Source organism: Malurus melanocephalus, unplaced genomic scaffold (assembly GCF_030028575.1).
Source record: "Malurus melanocephalus ecotype Western Australia unplaced genomic scaffold, MMel_1.1 scaffold_100, whole genome shotgun sequence".
Taxonomy (NCBI): Eukaryota; Metazoa; Chordata; class Aves; order Passeriformes; family Maluridae; genus Malurus; species Malurus melanocephalus.
The window spans coordinates 902593-921916 of NW_026623332.1; the positions used below are offsets into that span (position 1 = coordinate 902593).

The 19324-nt window shown below is 38.3% G+C and overlaps 1 protein-coding gene across 1 annotated transcript in view; it reads left to right on the forward strand.

Moving 5' to 3' along the window:
- Positions 1 to 19324, forward strand: part of MAN1A1 (mannosidase alpha class 1A member 1) — a 133599-nt gene that overhangs the window by 18243 nt on the left and 96032 nt on the right. Inside the window, exon 2 of the mRNA XM_057368977.1 lies at positions 17273 to 17369. Within this exon, the coding sequence (XP_057224960.1) occupies positions 17273 to 17369 (97 nt within the window). The remainder of the gene's footprint in view (positions 1 to 17272; positions 17370 to 19324) is intronic.

Genomic DNA, 19324 nt, shown 5'->3' on the forward strand with positions numbered 1-19324 from the left:
AAAAAGGGAACTTTGGGTAGTTCTCATGAAATGTTATATCCTTAGAAGAACTGAAACTGCTGTTGTCCTAAACTGTCATCCCTAAGGCATGTTAATTTAGCATGTTTCAAAATTTTAAGATTAAAGGGAGTCAGTGTTTGTTAGGAAAGTACTGAAATTGAGAGAAAGAGGTAACARTAAGACTTCAGTTTTTATGGTGTACTTAGTGGTGTTATTTACATCTGTTCTGAGAAATATTCTTGTTTGTCGAATATAAGGCACATCAGATGAAAGTACTAAGCGATAAAAATCAGAACAAACCTGGTTTTTGCACATTATGTTTGTGGAGATCTTTCTGCAGGACGTTATGAATATAAAAAAAATCAAACAAGTTCAGAGAACAGTTGAGTAATTTCATGGAAGAAAATTCTACTGGGCATTATTAATCATACAGGCATCACATCTGGCTCTGAAAGTCTCCCACTCTCAAGCTCTGAACACTCCTATTACTCATAGGAAGTGTTTGTTTGCTTGTACTATTCATAAGCATTTGTTAGGGGTAGGAAACTGTAGTAGATATGCCCAGACTCTGATCTAGAAGTCATTTTTTGTGTTAGGTATCTTCTGAGAGCTGGAATGGTTGTTGCTTGCCTTGTACTGAGACAAATCTATTTTTGAGACAAGAACAGCAACTCAGAAAAGGTTCTGAAGAAAGATGTTTGCATTGTTTCAGTATGGCACCAGCAGARTTCATAGCTTTTCTGAATAAAGCTACATTAGAATTGCCCAAATGCTCAGTTAATGAACTATAAACGTGGGGGAAGGTCTGCTCCATCTGGTGTATTTTAAGATGTCAGAAGGTCATYTCTAGCTGTTCCCTCACCTGCAGGAAGGAGAGCACCCGGGTTCCCCCTCACTGCCTTTTTAATGTGCCCTCAAACGCCCGATTTGTCTCCCCTTGCATTCCCTACTCTCATTCTTCCCTTTCCAAGTTCTTTCCATTTATCATCCTTATCACTTCCCAATTAAACATCTCAGCCTGGTTTCGCTTTTCCCGCTGGCCTCMATTGTGTCAAAAGCGAGCACTGTGTTATCTCTGGCGCCTGCCTGTCCTGTGTCCTGTCGCTGCCTTGTCCCCGGTGCCACAGGAAGGCTGAGCCATCTGCGTGTGGGCTGTTCCTCCTCCGCTATCTGCGGCATCCCTCTCCTGGTGCCGCTGGTGTTATCTCGGCACCTCTCACCCTGCCCTGGCATTCAGGGATTCTGGCATCCTGCAATTCTTCGTGCCTGCACCCCCAGAAAGGTGGCAGAATGATACAGTTTACACAYACTTCAATGTTATGTAACTGGGGGTTTCCTAAAATCTTCCTACAGGGATAACCRCAGTTGTCTGCTTTGGAGATTAGGGAACTTGGTAGTTGGAAAAGGGATGGARCCCAGAGCTGGTTAAAGAGCATTTCTGGTGGAAAAAATTGAGGTTCAGGCTGTAAACTTGAGACTAAAGAACAATATATTTATTTTTTGAAAAAAATGTTTCACTCAAAAGTAGAGTCTTCAGAATTTACAAGATTTGCTCGTGGGCAGGCGGTAAGCCTGAAATGAAAACTGACAGGACCTGTCAAGTAGGCTGCTGGGGAAGCTCAGTCCCTSCCTGCTGTGCTCCTCAGCCATCAGCCTGCCTGGAAGGGGCTTGTCAAATTCATCTTTCTGTCCACAGCAAGTGAAGTTGATGTGTTTTTTGCTTGTATATGTTTGTTTAGTTCGTTGTTTCTCGTGGGTTGAGGGAGAGCTGTGTTTAGACGTGGACAGCTGGATTTTCAGCCGCCAACTTCATCACTGGCTCTACTCTGCCAGACACTTTGTAGCTTGGTGACTTGACATAGGCATTTTTTTTAAATTATTATGATCATTTGGATGCTTTGTTTTCACTTTTGTCATATAATTGTGCTTGTCTTTGAAGTGTATCTTAGAAACATCTGTAGCATACTCCCTTAGATTATTTTCATAGGATGATTTGAGTTGGAAGAGACCTTAAGGATCATCTAATTCCAAGTGCCTAAACTTGAGGCTGAACTGTCCAAAACAGTTGGAGAGATAACAAGGACTTTGTCTCTTCTTTAYTGTAGTTTACATTGAGTACTCTGCTTGATCTCCTTAGGGAAACTTGAAATGCAAATGAGAAATCAGCAGAGGTTGTGGGAGATCTATGTGGCTTTACACACCTGCTTGAAAGAAGCAAGAGAGTTAAAGGAGTATCTGGAAAGCAAGTCATATCCACAGTTTTTCCTTTTAATCAATAGCCAGCTTTGCTKTTCCTGTACATGAAGGGACAAAAATTAAAGGTAGTTGTTGAATGCATTGCATTATGGAAAAGCATCACACTTTCTATATTCTTTTATGATACCTTATATATTTGTGTGAGGCACCCTATATGGTGAGGAACTCTAAACTTTAGATGGCAGTGAAAAGCTAAAATTTTTGTCCATTATGGGAGATGGGGTTGTTCAGCCTTGAGAAAAGGAGATTCAAGGAGGACCTTATTGCTCTTTACAAGCCCTGAAAGAAGGTTATAATGAGGTGAGGTTATTCTTCCCCAGGTAAAGAGCAATAGGATGAGGGAAAATGGCCTTACATTGTGCCAGCGGCGGTTTGGACTGGACATTAGGGAAAACTTCTTCACAAAATSGGYTGTCAAGCATTGAAACAGGCTGCCCAGGGAAGCACCATCTCTGGAGATATTTAGAGGATGTGTAATTGTGGTGCTTAGGGACATATTTTATTGGTGGCCCTAGTAGATCTGGGTTAATGGCTGGACTCGGTGTCCTTAGAGGTCTTTTCCAACCTAAACTATTCTGTGAGTCTGTAATGAGCCTCTGCTGGGTGTGTGGGGTGGRAGGTATCTCCTAATAATATTACAGTCCTTGAAAGTCATCATGCCATTATCTGTGTTATAGATAGTGCAAACTAAAATTGTGTTCCATTTGTGCTGTGAAAACTGCATTTGGCGCACTTTTTGTTAACAGCTTAGGAAATGCAGTATGAAGTTTGGGCCTCTATGACCATCTGCTCTCAAATCCTTCAGTATCCTGTTAGGTTGTCACTGTTTGTATCTTCTGGCAGTGATTCCAGAGTGTTTGCCTTTTCAGTGACAAACCTAATGTTTGCATGTTTCATTTTTTTCCTTTTGTCTTTTACAAAGATATTCAGGAGCAGCCCTTACTTTTTGCATGTCTTTATCTTGTAGCCCATTTTTCAGCCTTTCTACTGAGGAAAATATCTTCAGACCAATTAATTGACTCCTTTCTTTTCCTTCTGTATCCTCCAGTGCCAGGAGGTGTTTGGAACAGACCATTARTACCCCTTGTGGCTGTTTTAATCTCATAATGGTTTTATGGTTTTGCATTAATTTTCTGGTACAACTGAGAATCTGATTTCTTTTGACTATCATGAAGACATGATCACAGGCATTCTCCATAAGCCTGCGACGGTTCTCAAATTCACATGGAGCTGGTGAGCTTTTAACAATACTAYAATTTGCTGTATCAGTTATATCTGCTTTGAAATAAAAGAAAAATACCATGTAAAGTACTAATATGCTATGTATAGTACTGGAAGAGATTCYACCTAAAGGTTAAATTATTTTTAGTACAAAAAAGGAGGTTTGTTTAGATTTTGAAGTTTGTTCTTAAACTGTATCCTTCCACAAAAGAATTCATGGCATAGTTATTACCTGTCRTTATAAAGGCATTATTTCCAAGGTGTCATCATTATTCCAGCTTGACTGAAGGAAATAGAGATACCAGCAGGTACAATTCATCTGTTGGTTGTGGGAAAAGTGTCATTACTTTTTTTGCAGATGTGTTTATGTGAACACAAATCCATCCGTTGGTTTTCTAACATGTGTATGCTGTGGTAGTGGAATTAAGCAAAAGGTTTAAGGTCTGAGTGTCTTGAATTTGGGGAACTTGACCAGCACTGATTGTGTCAGGATCCACAGGCCATGTAAGCAGATAAATGTGTCAGGAGGAAAACAAATGCCACACAAAGAATGGTAATGTTTAGGCAGCTTACAATAGCCATTTCGAATGCTGTGTTAAAATTGCTGAAGGAAAATAGCTGATACACATTTCCTGTTTTGGTGGTTATTTCATTGTTTGCACAGCTAGACGTGATGATTAATTTACAGCAAGAAATATTTCACCTTAGAAAATTTGCTACAATGCAGCCCATGTTTCCTGGGGATAGTTTGAAGGCTGCAGAAATAAATATCTCTAAAATATTTTTTTTTTCCTGAAATCCAGTGCAGCGCTAGGAATGCTGTTTGATCAGTCCTGACTAAGATAAGTAGATGCAAATGTGAAACGGACAGAAATAATGAATTTGTGGATGACAGTGGATGTTCATCATATTTTGCCAGGGTCTGACTATCTTAACTGTTATTCTTGAATCTTTCTATACTAATGCCATAAGSAGATAGCTCTTACTTCCTGTCAGAAATGAGCTGGCAGTGTTTTGCACGGCTGAAGTATTTTATTCAATATAGAAAATACCTTTAAATATTTCTGAAGGAGAAGGCTTTAGCAATTCATGATTTTCRTTTGGAATATTTTAAACAGCCACAATCTTGGGTTGAAATTTGAGTTGTGTCCKTGTTGATCAGGAAAAGCAAGTCAATTTACTTGTCCTGTAAAATGTATGTAAATATGTGCAATCCATACTGAATTTGGTGGGATTGTGGGATAAATTGGTCCGGAGATATGAGAAGGTCCTTGATCCAAGGTCAGGCAGGGCTGCTGAGGTTTGTGCCTCCACAGKGCTGGAATCCCTCAGAGCAGAGTGGGCACAGCCACCCTGAGTACCCCACACCTCTGCCTCCCTGGCTCCTTGTCCTTGTGCACATCTGAACCTCTCTGAATTTCATGAAGTTCCTGTTGGTCTGTTCTCCAGCCTGTTCTGACCTCTGCAAACAGCAGCCTTGGCTCCCAGGTGGGATTTCCTTCCCCCATCCCAAACTGGTCGCTTGCAAGTTTGATAAGGTTTCACTGCATTGTGTTCTGTAAGTATCACTCACTTTTGACCAATGTGCTGGGAAACAGTGCCATGCTTTTGCTCTAATTCCAGGATATTAGGCTGAAACACTTCTCTGATGCAGACTTAGCCCTTGATCTGTGCAGTGACTGTGTATCTGATTAATCTATGTAAATGCTCTTCAGTGAACCGGCTCTCTGACTTCTGAAAGTGTAGTTTAACCATGGCCACAGTAATGAGCTTGAGCAGGGAAGGATGTCAGCTTCTCTAACTGGATGCTGGAGAGAGGAGAGGGGAGTTGAAGGGAAAAACTGGCCTTTGTCAAAGCTGATGGCCTGAGGATGGGTGAAGTATTTATTGGCAATACCCAGCATTTTTGAAAGCTCAAAGTGCCCTGCACTTTGTGAATTTGAGGGCCACATCAAGCTCTAGTAAGTTTCTCATTAACTGAGAAACCCCAGTGGTTCTTATAGCTTCTTTGTGGTTGTACTTACTGTTATCAGCCATTTAACTTCAGTTGGTAATGGTCCTAAATCTGTTAAAAAAGCACGGTTCACTGTTTCATTTTTTCTTTGGAAAAAAAACTATAATTAAAAACCTTAAAAACATACTTGCTTCAATCAAATACAATTAAATAAAAGAAAGTGCAATTAAAGAAACATTGTTCTTAGAAAATACATTCCTCTCACAATTAAAACTTCTTGCCATCAAGGATACTGTTTTGTCACTTCCAATTCCCTGTCAGGGAAGCAGGATTGTGGGATRAACAATTTTGCAAGGCGGGAGAAACTTCGGTAGGGTTGTTGTTGCTTTTTTTCTGTTGTTCCTGAGTTAAAAGATGTGCTGGATAGGCCTGAATATGCTGACACTTGCCATTTAAAAAAGTGGCCAAAACTTTTTTACTGACTTTAGTGGCAGAATAAAATTTAGAAGCATGTAAGGGGGAATTGAGGTTAAAAACATGTGAGAGTACCTTCCTTCARTTTTGTATATGTTAATCATGCTCTGAAACAGCAATTTGAATCACCTTGATGTTAATAACTTTGTGTGGCTCTGTTGTATTACATAACATTGCCTATTATTGTACTGCTTGTTTTTTTATTTGCATTGCCCCTGCTGAGATTGGGAGCTCCACTGGCAGCATGGCTACGGAGTGCCAGGTACCCAAGAACAAGTAGGACATACAGTCTGTGCCATGAATAATTTATCATCTAATTAGAAGCAAATTTCACTAAACAATTTCTTAAAGAACAGTAGGRAAAAGGAGAACAAAAGCATGATTGTATCATGCAGGTGTGGGAGATGAACTATTCACACTGTTCAGCTTGGGAGTTCTTGGAAACTGTAGCAAGTCATAAGTAGATCAAGAAAAAAAAATGACACTGAGTGGGCTGAGTCTATGTTTACCAGTATTCTTCCTAAGAGTAGTATTTCCACAAATTACTTTCTTTTTTCCTTCCCTTTTACGACATAAATCAAATTGTGYGTGAACTTCAGAGGCTGCTACTAATTCTGCATTTTTTTATACAACTTTTCAATGCTTTTCTGTTTTAAGTGAAAATGTTTGAGCMTTCTTTCTGGTTATTGTCAGTAGTGAACAATGACTGAGTTCTTCCACATTACCTTATGTGATATATTTCTCTTTTAACGGGTGTTTCATTAACTCAGAACATCTGTGTGATTTGGTTCTTTCAGTGAGTCAGTAACAATGAGTCTCCTTAGACTAAAAAGCAGAAGATTAGAGCATCACTGATTTATCTACCACAGAGATTTAAGAAAAAAATAAATATCCAAACTGCTGAAATAATAGGGTGTCTGAAGAAACATCATCTATCTCTTCTGCTAGTGATAAGGAAATACTTTTTCTGTGTATCTGTTAAAGAACCCATCTGACCTTTTATGTTAAGATTTTGAAGAAGACATCTTTGGAGAAATTCAGTGGTTTTGAATGACATGCTGTAGGTTTCTATTTTTTTTCTGAAATGCAGATCTTGGTAACAGTTGCTAAGTTGTCAGGTAGAGGCTGTGTGGCATGTTCTTTAGACTGCTCTTTTGTTTGCAGCTGATGACTTGGACAGTTCAGGGTTTCTGTCATGTGTGRATGTGTACAGGCAAGTGAAATAAGTTGAAAAGGAACATTTTCATCATTAATTTAATTCGTGCTTAGTTTCATAATGCTCCATTTCAGTTCTGTATTTTCTTTTTCCACTCGTGTAGTTACTGGGAATGTGTGGTTGGTTCACCCACTGGTAGCTGAGAGTTGGATGGAGTTCAACAACTTCTTAATCGATGCTTTCAAGGCATATATTTTCAGGAAAAAGCTTTTTAAATGCTTGCAGAACATACTCCAATGCTAGTCTACCTGGGAGGGGAAATAAAAAATACTAATTWAAAAAAAAAAAAMATTCAAAACCCTCAGTTTTATARGAAAATAGCATTTTCTTYCATATTTATTTTGCCTTCTATACCTTGAGTGGAAGACAGCTGGAGTTGAGTGAATGAATCTAAAACTGAGCTAAGACTAACCTGCTTTGGATAGTTCAAGGTAGGATGAATGCTGTTGTGTTAGATTTGGGTGACTGCATGGGCAAGGTTTTTAAACCACACTATTTTCTATTTCCCTGAAATGCATGCTTCCAATTGGCTGAAATTAGACAAGATTTTGGTTRCAGAAAGTGCAAGGACAGTGTTCTATGTGGGAAGGCTCATATGTTGTTTTTGCCTACTTAGTCAAGGAAAGGGTCTCAGGATATTTCTGTGCTGCATTAAAYAGTTTATTTTTCTTGTAGCTGTACTGGTCAGGTGTAAGAAGAAGGCTGTAGGTATTGGCTGCATGATATTAATATACAAAGTAGGCAGGGGAACTCTGGTCTTCGTATGGGTTTTTCTGCCTTATTTCTCTGTGTCCTCTACTAAAATGAACCATTCTATAGTTAATACACTGTAGCCCAGCTCTCATAAACTAATAGTAAAATATTCTGGTATCTCTAGTTCTTCAGTTAATTCATAATTTTAGCAGTACATTACTGTTAACAAAGAGAGGTATGCCTGACAAATGAGTAAAACATGGTTTGTTATCATATGCAGTAATTTCATATGTCATGCAGTCATTTTCAAATGAACTACTTTTTAATTTTTTTTTGGTGCAGACAAATCAAAGCGTAAGTGCTGCTGTTCTTATTGGTTACTTCTTACATGAAGAAGTCTCTTTTTTTTCTGGTGTACTTGTGCATTAAATAAAGTATGCAGTAATAGAATAAGTGTAGAAAATATCTTACCTGCAAATTTTCTGTTCTCTTTAGTTACCTTTTAATTAGAATTCTTGTTACAGAATTAATAGGATAATTGATTCCTTTTAAAATGAGTAACAGAATGAAGCACTCTGCAGTGTCTGTCCCTGGTTAATAAATGATGCCCAGAACAGCATATGATGAATATTAGTTGGATAGTTTAATACAGTACTAAGGAGGTTTACAACCTACTGTGAGRAAGAGAAAATATAAGAATAGAAGCTTATCTGTAACTTAACACATGAGGGAATAATACTTAGCATTTCTGTCAGGCTTTCCATTTGAGGAGTTTGAAGTGCTTTGCAATACAAATGAYGAATTAATCCTCAGAACAGGCCTTAATATTTTTATTTTCTCTCTTACTTCCTTTTTTTCTATGCAGATACTAGAMTTTTTATTTTAATTTGTCTTTATGAGCATGACATGAATTATTGGTAAGATAGTGAAATGCTGAGGAGTAGTAGGACTTTGCTCACATATCCCTTTAGTACAGATCATTAAGTACAGAACCATATAAAGTATTTCATTATATTATGTGCATGTTTAATATTAATGGAAAATCCTGTACATCAGTTTGGCTACTTAAGTTCAATTGTCTTGGTAAGAGTTACAGGTAATTCCCCCACTTKGTGTTTGGCAGTGCCCTACACTGTGGGCAGCACTGCTGGATGAACCTGTGAGTTGTTAAGGGTTCTTCATTCCTATCACAAGGAAGCTGTGAGCACCTAAATGTTCCCAAAACCCTCTGTTGAAAAACAGCAGCTGAGAATCCTTGTTACTAGCCCATTAACCAACACTAAAGTCTSCTCTGTGGCTTTTCTTGGCTAGGTGGAAGTCCCATCAGGAAGCTTTCACAGGAACTCCTCCAGCCTGCCAGGGCTTTGTAGCATGGTTGTCATCCACCTGCTAAATTAGAAATGGTGACACTTTGGCAGGGACTATTAAAAAAACACTGACACTGTGTGGTTTGCTTTTAACTCAGGATGATGCCATTAGGAAATGAGGTTCTAAACACCAGAAATCTGTCAAGCTCCTGATTTGCAATAATCTTCCTGCTGACAGATAAGAAGTGATTATTTATATGAAGGTTCATAGTGACAGGATTTATTTTATGTGTCTTGAAGGAGAAAAACAGATTTCTGTTGCCARTAGAGAAAGGGAGTCTGTCATTTGTATCTTTTTCTGTCAGATTCAAGAGAAAAAAGTAAACAGTATCAACTGAAATGAACCTTCTTTATACATGTGAGATTATTTCCCCAACTTTGTTTCTGGAATAAGAAATAGTACAAAAAATAAAGAGCTTAAAATAAAATTCAGATTACTATAATCGCTAATTTTTAATTTTGAAAACAAACTTGAGAAAACATGATCTGAATATAAAMCAGTTATATCTAGTTTTCTAATGAAACTTGGTGTTCAGTTAAAAAGTTAACTTTTTGTTTTGTTTTATGAGAAGTTGCTTAAAATGAATGCTGTCAGCAGGCCAGCATAACAGTAGACAGGACAACTAAAAGAGCCAAAAGCAGATGTGTATCACTCTTAGTAATTTCTGCTTAGATAAGGTTATGAGCTAATGAGCAAAGTAACTGCAGTAGAACACCCTACATCTTTACCTAAAATTTCCACTGTAGAGCAAGGCTGAACTTAGTGTGAATTACGTTATAAAGGTGAAAAATTACTTCAAAAAATGTCAAGGAGGTTATTAGTGATCAAAACATTTCCAGATGGAAAAGACATTAGAATGGCTTAGGATTACATGCAGAACTGCCAGAAAAGATTGAAATAAAAGGTTTAAAGCACTACCAAAGCAATAATAGTGGATATTGATTAAAGTAACATGCTCATAAAGTAACAAAAGTAACATGCTCATAAACAAKGGAAATTGTCAAATGATTTTGCAATGTAGTTGTGCTTACTAATCCTAGGAAAAGTGTTATGTATTGACATATAAAATTCACTTATTCATATTTTCAAGATRCATATTATTCAAGAGAACATCAATAAACTCAGTTAATAACTTGTATTCCTTTAAAGTGCAATGTTGCACTACATACCATTGTGAAGATGATGAAACACAAATGTAATGCTTTTGATAACTAAAGAAACAAAGGCTGTGTGTTTCCAAAAATTACTCACTGTGGTAATCTGTAGATTCAGTGAGAGCATATTAAACAGTGCTTTCATATATAGAGCATAGCTTTATGMAAGTGATAGTAAATCAGCTGAAATGGATCATACAGTTTTTCACAGAAAAACCCTCACTGGTGGCAATAATTTCAAAGGTAATATTACATTTGCTAACAATAGACTCTTGGAATGATTTTTTCGGCTGTGCTGCAATTTGGTTGGTACTCAGGGGCTGTGAAAACAGTTGAGAATAGGTCTTTCAGTGTGGTTTGGGCAAGGTGACTTAGAGAGTCCCTTCTGTGGGACCTCAACCCTTCTGTGATTCTGATCCACAGAGTCTTAGCTAGCTTGTTGGTTGACAGTAATGGGAACAGAAAGTAAGAACAGAAGGCTTTCTCAAACTTGAGTTGTGCTTGATGCAATATTTCATCAGAGGAAAGAAACCAGCTGGGGGTTGTGTTGTGGTCACAAACTTCCTGCACTGAGATGTTGTGGTGGGTTCACCAGGGCCAGCAGTTGCATGCACACAGCTGCTGGTCCAGGTGGGCTGCAGGAGGAAACAGAATGACAGCCAGAGAACTGGGGGGTCAAGATAAAGCCAATTAAAGGTGACAGAAGGAGGGCACAGGGTCAWATGATGCAGAGGCAATCACTCACCACCTCCCAMGGTCMGACTGRAGCCCAGTCATTGAGCAACAGCCATCCCTTCCTTCTTCCTCTGCCCCAGTTTTTGTTGCAGAGCATGGTGTTAATGTGGTAGGAAATAACCCTTTGACCAAATGGAATCAGCTCTCCCAGATGTGTCCCCTCCCAACCTTATAGCCACCTCCTCYATTCTGCCTCTCAGGGGGACTGGAAAAGGGGCAGGACCTGGCAAAAGAGAAAGCCTTGCTGTTTTACAAGCACTTTTCAGCAACAGCCAAAACACTGCTGTGTTATCARCGTTATTTCAGGCACCAATTCAAAATGCCATATGGGCTGCAGTGATGGATGCTAGCTCCATCCCAGCCAGACCCAGAACAGTGCTCAGCCATGCAAGTTGCTTTGTAGGGGAGGAAAGTTCAAGTGGAATGTCAATTGAGGTTTCTTACGAATTCTAGGACTTCCTTCATCTCCCTTGCTGATACTGTGAAAGAATGATGTTTTAGTTACAGCAGCAAGGAGAGAAGATGCAGGAACACTAGACAGAGAACRTTTAGTTCTTGTAGGGAGTTTAAAAGGTGAGAATAACTTAAACCTGTACAAAGATAAGTATAAACTGAAAAAGAGAAGATTATTTAAACTAGCGGTGAGAATTTATTAGAGAGTAGATAAACTGTTGCATTTTCTTAAGAGGTTTGGTTGGGGGAGGTTTAGTTTGGTTTGGAATTGTTTGTTTTTATTAAGTTTTCTCTTCATTTCTTGAACTTTCAGTACCTTAGTCTTCTGCCTTCCTCCTGTTTCTTGGCAAGATTTAAATGGCTCTCTTGAAGGTCAGGGTGGCACTATTTCATGCAATTAATCCTTTTTTTCCTTTAATATCCTGGTTCTAGAAGGTGCTTTAATTCTTTCCCTGACGTCCTCTTTGACATCTCCCCCACTTACAGGCAACTGCCGAAAATAAACCTTATTAAGTTATTATTTTCACTCCACCTGGTATTGCAGTAGTTTCCATCTAAATAGCGCTATTGCTGTGCTGATTCAGCATCRCTGTTGTTTTCTGTCAATGTTTTGTGCCTGAACCCTTGGGTACTCTGTTTGAATAGAACTGTATTTTTCAGATTTCAAGTAACTTACGTGTCCTTGTTTGAAAGATGGAAGTAACTAAAATGCTAACAAATGGGGTGCATTTTCAGTATCTTTCAGTTGGCCAGTATTATGGCTGTAGGAAAGGTCTTTGTTTCTGCTTTCACAGAAGGAAWTGCTGGGGTTTGTATTTTACTTTTTTTTTAAAACTTATTTCAGTGGGTTAAGAAGGGTTTTAAAATTATTTTTTTTAATGCTTCCTTTAGAGTCAAAGAAATACACAAAAATGTCATTTTCTTCGTAATGTCAGATGTTTGTCTTTTTCTTCTGAGTGGTTTTGCTGAGRGCAATTACAATAGTACACTTCATTATTCTCCAAGAGAGGTGGGGTCGTGTTTTGGCATTTTKTGACTTTATAAGTAAAAATCCATGCCCTATTTTTTTTTTCTGAAGATGGAAAAGCAGCAAGGTTGCTAGTGAAACAATGCTAGCTGCTCAATCCTTCAGCTGTTCCTGTGACTGTGAGGGACCTGAGGTGGGACTCCATCACCAATAGACTTTGCAAATGTAGGCACAGGGCTTCACAAGGAGCTGTCAGGCTCTTCTAGAATTTGAGATTCAATGRACAGTGYCCAGTTCTGGGTTCCCCAGTTCAGGAAAGACAAAGAGTTACTGGAGGGTACCTAGGAAAGGGCTATGGAGATGATCATGGGACTGGAGCATCTCTCTGTTATGAGGAGAGGCTGAGATAGCTGAGCCTGTTTAACCTGAAAAAGAGATGACTGAGATCAGAKATGGATTTTATCAATGCATAAAAATATCTTAAGCCCTTAAGATGGGGCYGGACTYTTCAGTGGTGCCCAGCAACAAGATTGGTGGCCATGGGCACAAACTGAAACAAGAAAGTTCCATCTGAATGTGAAGAAAAACATCTGTCTTGTGAGTGTGTCAGAGCACTGAACAAGCTGCTCGTTGTGGAYTTTCCTTCTCTAGAGATATTCAAAACCTGMYKGGACCAAATCCTGTACAACCTGCTGTGGKTGAACCTGCTTTAGCATAGGGGCTGGAAGTGCTTGATCTCCAGATCATCTCTCCTCTCCAATCCCAATCATTCTGTGATTTTTTTTAACATACCTCAGTAAAACTAAAAAAAAGCGAGGGATATCTCTATGCAAATGTAACTCTGCCTATTAACATCCTGGAAGATTAATATGGATTTTTTGAAATAATTTTATTATTTATAGTGTAGAGGAGTTTGAGAGTATTTGGAATCATCTAATCAAAAGATTTCAGACTCTCCCTCATWGGGAATTTCTCTTTTTAAGAGCATCAGAAATGTTGTGTTGATACACAGATGTTCTCGGTATCTGTGATCTTTAGAAATTTCAAGTGATTAACAGCACTTGTACAAGTAGTCRGAGACCTGATCAAAAGACCCTTTGTGAATTACCAAAATATAATAAGGATTTAATGGTTTGGGGGTATCCCATGCAAACAAAAAGGTGAAAACTGCAAAGATAGATGGATTTCTCAAAAAAAAAAAAAGCTAAAATTCATTCCCAAAGTACCAGTGCTAGATGTTTTGCCTAAGCAAAGAATTACCTGTGAYCTAGTCTATTAATTGCTCCTCAATACTTTAGAGTCTTTTCATTCTTATGTAGAAAATTAAGCCATTAACAAATAGGAAGTTAATGTAGTTGTATACTTAGTATGGTTTTGTAATTTCCACAGGGGGGAAAAATGTAGAGTATTTCTGATGTATTGAATCGTAGAAATTGAGACTTCTTCAAAGGTTAGATGCCGAAACTCACTTGAATACCAAGGCTATGTTGATTAACGTAGGGTTCTTTGGCTCCTGTATCTAGGGGCTCTTTGCCCAGTAACCCGAAGTGCTAGTAACCTTTTTTCCAAATAGCCATTTATGTTTGTGTCTAGTTGGAATGACTCATTTCTTTTGAAACACTAGAGGGCTCACCGACTGCTTTTGGAGCTKCCTTTTGCTTTCAATCTCCCAATAAATCCCCCAGTGCCTAAAGCAAGGATGTCCTAAAGGTGCATTTTCTTGGGAGTAAATTGACTCACTAACCTCAGCGGTTTTGTCTAAATCTAGGCTTTTTGGATGAGTTCTAAAGAACACTTTGATCAGCCAAATCAATGACGAATTTGATCTCCTGCTAAGTAAATTCTTGTAGGGCTTTTCCAGCTGAAATATTTCCTGAAGTTTAGAGCAAGGGGTGYTTGTTTGGCTATTGTTTGTGGGGTTTTGTTGGTTTTTTTTGCTTTTTCAAATTACTGTGGGATTTTTCTTTTCTGTCTGCTTGGCTTTTTGGTTCCATATATTGTAATTTCCTGTGAAGCAATTAGACCAATATATCTGACTAGTTAGAAGAATGGGAGGACGTTTTGTTAAAAAAAAACCCCAACAACCCATTTGTTGTTCATTAGCACACAGTAATAAGTATTATTTGAAGGTARTGCCTACTGTTTGGGTTACCTTCCTGTCTTACTAGCTAGGGGTTAATGAGCAGTAGGGTAATCAGAGTGGTTGCTGCTACCAAATCAGACATACATTTTTGATACAATATGATTGAAGTGTCARTCTATGGGGAAAAACTAAAGGCAAGTTATCACATCTAGAACATCTTGTGGCATCGTGCGCTTTGTGGCTGTTGTGGCTGCACTGAACTGCTCTGGAGCCGTTCCTGCCTTTCCCTCTCGTTAACTCTGATACTCATGATGGTCTGAGCTGGGGAATCAGACAAGACAAAAATGATCCTCAAAACAAAAATTTCACTTGCAGGGGTTTCTGTTTCCTGAACTGACTTGGTTTGGGAATAGATGAATGCTGCATCTCTTATGCAAGAGAAGGAGCATGGATGTGCTAGGAGAAAAAGGATGGAAAAAGGGAAGGACAATGTTAGTACTGGCTAGAACAATTTTAATGTTCTTATAATACGGCATCTTTAGGCCCTTTGATTCAGGCCACTTAATTGCAAGTTTACTTTATAAGAAGAAAAAAAGAGCCCTTTTGTGTGGTGTTCCCTGATTAAGATTAAGCAAATGAAAAGATTCTGATGTGATTGCATGAGAAAATAAGCTTTGACAAAGCATAGGATTTAGTCTCCTGAAATCTCTGAGAATTCGTACGTCAATATCTAAAGCTGAGCTTCAGGTCTGGGATATGATGGCAGGGCAGAATAAGTCTTTCTTGTATAATGGACAAAATCACTAGAAATTTTCAATTGGTAAATTAGAAAACATACTGTGGACAAATGATTGGCTTCATGTAGTGTTGATCCTTGTAGCCAGGCATTGGGAATGTTCCATAGTCATAAAGTCTGCCAGTTGGCTGCCCATTACCAGCTGTGCTTTGGGACAAAAAGCCCCATCCTGGGAGAGCTCCTAARCCATTCTGCAATGAAGTCAAGGAATGGACACAGCTCCTGCCATCCGGTGTATCACTGCCATCTGTGACCTGAGACCATTTCCACAGGGCCTCTTACTTGCTGCCTTTCAGCTGAGATCTGACACCAGGCTAATAATCTTCTGGTTGAAAATGCTCACGTATTAACTGCAGTTGCCAATTTTTGTATTTGTAAAGCTGAACCTGTAGTGCAGATTAACATCCATGAATTTTCCTGCAGCATTTTTTCTCCCATTAATAGCRGAGAAATGTTTATTCTCACAAGCATAGCAGTAGCCTAGAAAATCGGTTGTCATTTATTATAGTATGGCTTAATGCAGATTTTTAATTGACATCATTTCTCTGTGGTTTGAGCAAAGGGAAGACGAAGGGAGAAAGTGCAGGATTACTATTATCAGCATGTCCCAAGGCTGCTGCTTTTAAATTTAGGATTATAACTGTTATTTAACAGAATTATCCTTGACACACATGGCCTCAAGAAGAGGTCTGAAAGCAAGGGCAGAGCAGTGTTGTCATCTGACAGCCTGAAGCAGTATCTTTGAAAAGGTCTGAAATTGTCACTTTTGGTCTAGAAGATGACCTCTGGCATTCCTAGCCTTGTGCAAGAGGGGAGGAGGGACAGCAAGGAGGCAAAATCTTCCTTTCTGTTATGTAAAGTCGTGCTGTTTGTGGTGGCTTTTAAAGRAGACTCTTTCTGAGCAGGTGTTGACAGAGGTGGTTTGGTAAAGGGAGGTGTTGGACCTGCTGGAGTGGCAGCGATTCATCACCAAGACTGGAGAGCTGTGGGCATTGATCTCACTGTGTGTTTGGGCAGGGACAGGGGGGCTCCTGGCTGTGCACTTGGTCCACCTGAAAAAGGACATTTTGGACTGGATGTGTCTGTTAGTGGCRGTGGAGAGTGTGAGCTGTTCCTAAGTCAACCCATTCCCCTGGTTTCTGGTGTGGATGCCCCTGCTCTTACCACAGCTCTGCTGTGCTGCGCTCTGCAAGGCAGTTTCCCAAAGCAGAATTATCTGTGGTGCCCCTCTTTTTGTGCAAAACATGCTTTTGTAGTGGTATGTTTAGTCGTAAATGTTTTCATCCCTTTGTGCAAAAAATGACATGTGAAAGTAGCTACAGATGGATTTATACATATACATATACATATTTATACACATACATATATATACAATAAGGGATTGCATCATAAAAACCTCAAAACATTTTCTAGGTGTTCTGCCTGCTCACTTAATCATCCTTTTACTGTAACTAGCTTTGCTGAGTTTGAACCAGCTAGTTTTATGCAAGCAAGTCTCTGTCAGAATCTGAAAACTACTGTGAGCTTTATTTTAACCTTAAAGAATCCTATTCTARGAGAAAAATCATCTTAAAAATGTTACCTCCCTCATTTTCAGAGGTATATGCTTAAGGGAAATAAAATCTTAATTGAATTGATATATGACACAATGGATTCTCTTCCTAAAAATTAACTATTTTTGAGTGTGTCTTGAGGATAAGTTTGCAGATAAGAGTAGAAGTCATGTAATTCTAATMGTGCCATGTTCTTCTTTATTGAATATTTCATAGTTTTAACGCATACAACAGGAATTTGGTTAAGAATTGAATTAAATGTGTTTAATGTGGAGAATATTCTCAAGTTGGTATTTGCTGTGGCTTCTTGCTAAATCAACATTATAATCCTGCTTTCGTTTCCCTACAGATGATGAAGCATGCCTGGGATAATTATAAGCGTTACGCGTGGGGATTAAATGAACTGAAACCCATATCCAAGCAAGGACATTCAAGCAATTTATTTGGTGAGTAGAGTGTATTTTTGTGCTTAGTGACGTTAGCATAAAACAGTAAATCAGCTGAAAAGCTTATAGGTGATAAACATGTTTTCTTTCTGCTCTCTGTCATTCAGCGTGWTGTTTCTTGCTTCTGTGATGTATAAAAAGTAACAGTAAATGAAGGTGCTTTCTGTGACTTTTATAGATTAGTGTCTGAAGGAGAATAAATGGAGCATGGCAYTGCTGCATGATAAAAATATAGTTTTGTTTTGTTAAATACTGTCCTGTCTTAAGCTTTTACTATGGAAATCATTGATCCCACATTCAATAACCARGGAACAGAGGGGGAGGGGGTGGGGAAGAACATAAATCCTATACAAGGAACAAACAATACTCTCTACAGCCACAAAGGTAGCTGAAGCTGTGTSCAGTTCTTAGGAATTTATTTCCATCTCTTATAAATGTTTGTTAATCTGTATCAGACTCCATTATCAGGCTTTCCCTTTCCTTAATATAACTCCTGTTTGCACSTCTAAGTGTTGTAGAGGAGATGCTAAATAAAGCCCAAGTTGTTATCAGTGTAGAACAAATATGGGATGAAAAGTTCCAGTAGGAGAGGCACTGTAGAAATCCAGTGTAATGAGGCAAGGCTCTTTCAGGGTCCTAGTGGGACACATAGCTGGATAAATAGTASCTGAAGAGAAACAGCATTCTGAGGAAGCAAAATAAAGCAGGCCCATGAACTGTCATTATCTTCAGTTTTGCAGAAAAACGAAGAATTAAACTGTTTGACATCAATTTTTCTATTTGACTAGCTTGTTTTCCAAACAGCTGAAAAAATTGACTAATTTCTATAGCTGAGACAAAAATCAATACATTATTTTGATTTTAACAGGAACTTACTTTGTTGAATGTTTGCAAAAGATAGCTTGAAGTGGAAACATTTCCTAAAACAGACTAAATAAAGCACTTATCAAATCCCCAGCTATATTTGGAGGTTGCTTAGAGACAGCAGTTGTGATTACAAAAATAATTTGGAAAGTACAACATCTACATTGATCTTGCTACACTGCTTGTCTACCCCGAGGTAACATCAAAAATGTTAATAATTAATWATTATCTAGTGTAGTTATTGTATTTTGAGTTCTTGAAGGCAAGCTATAGTTTTAGTTAACTTTGAGGTTAAGTCATGTTTCTGTTTCCTTCTGTTCTCTTAAAATTAAACTATTTATTAGCTTCAGTTGTGCAATTTCATATAYTTGAGGAACTATTTAATGGAATTTTCTGGCAGTATAACAAAAAGACACATAATTTCTTGAAAATTAAAACACTTTATGTAATTTCATTTGAAATCAGAAGTGGTGTAAAAATTTTCCAAGGTGTGAGTTCATAATTATGTTACATGGATTCACAGAAAAAKATGTATTGACTTGTGAAATTCTTAAGCAGGAGCTCTGTGGATGTTGCATAAGTCTAAGTCACTTCAGGCACAATTGTATGTGAAACAGGACAGGCGTTGAATTGAAAAATGAATCTGCATTTACAGGAGTAAGAGCCAGAGTCAGTCTAAATAGAGATCAGTTTCTCACCGTGGTCATCTAGTATAAGATCTTATTGCTGAGGAGTTTTCCTTTAGAAACATCTTCAATCTTATTGATCTTGGTGGCAAATCAAAATAAACATTAGGTCTCTTTCTGCTGAATTGCTTTGCAGAATAACAAAGAGCAGCATATCTGCAAGCAAGCCTGTCTCATAAGTTAGCCTTTCCCGAATCCATAATTTCCTTTTGTTCTTTACAAACAAAACCTTGTTTCTGTAAGTGTCCTCAGATAAKTAGATCTGATCTGTACTTTAATGTTTGAATTCAACAAATGCTGYTTTTTTCATAAAAAAATGAAAGCAAAAAGGGGTGATCTGTTGTTTGCGTGTTGGGTTTTCTTTCTTCAAGAAAGGACAGACAAATTTCCTTRTCTTCCTTATTT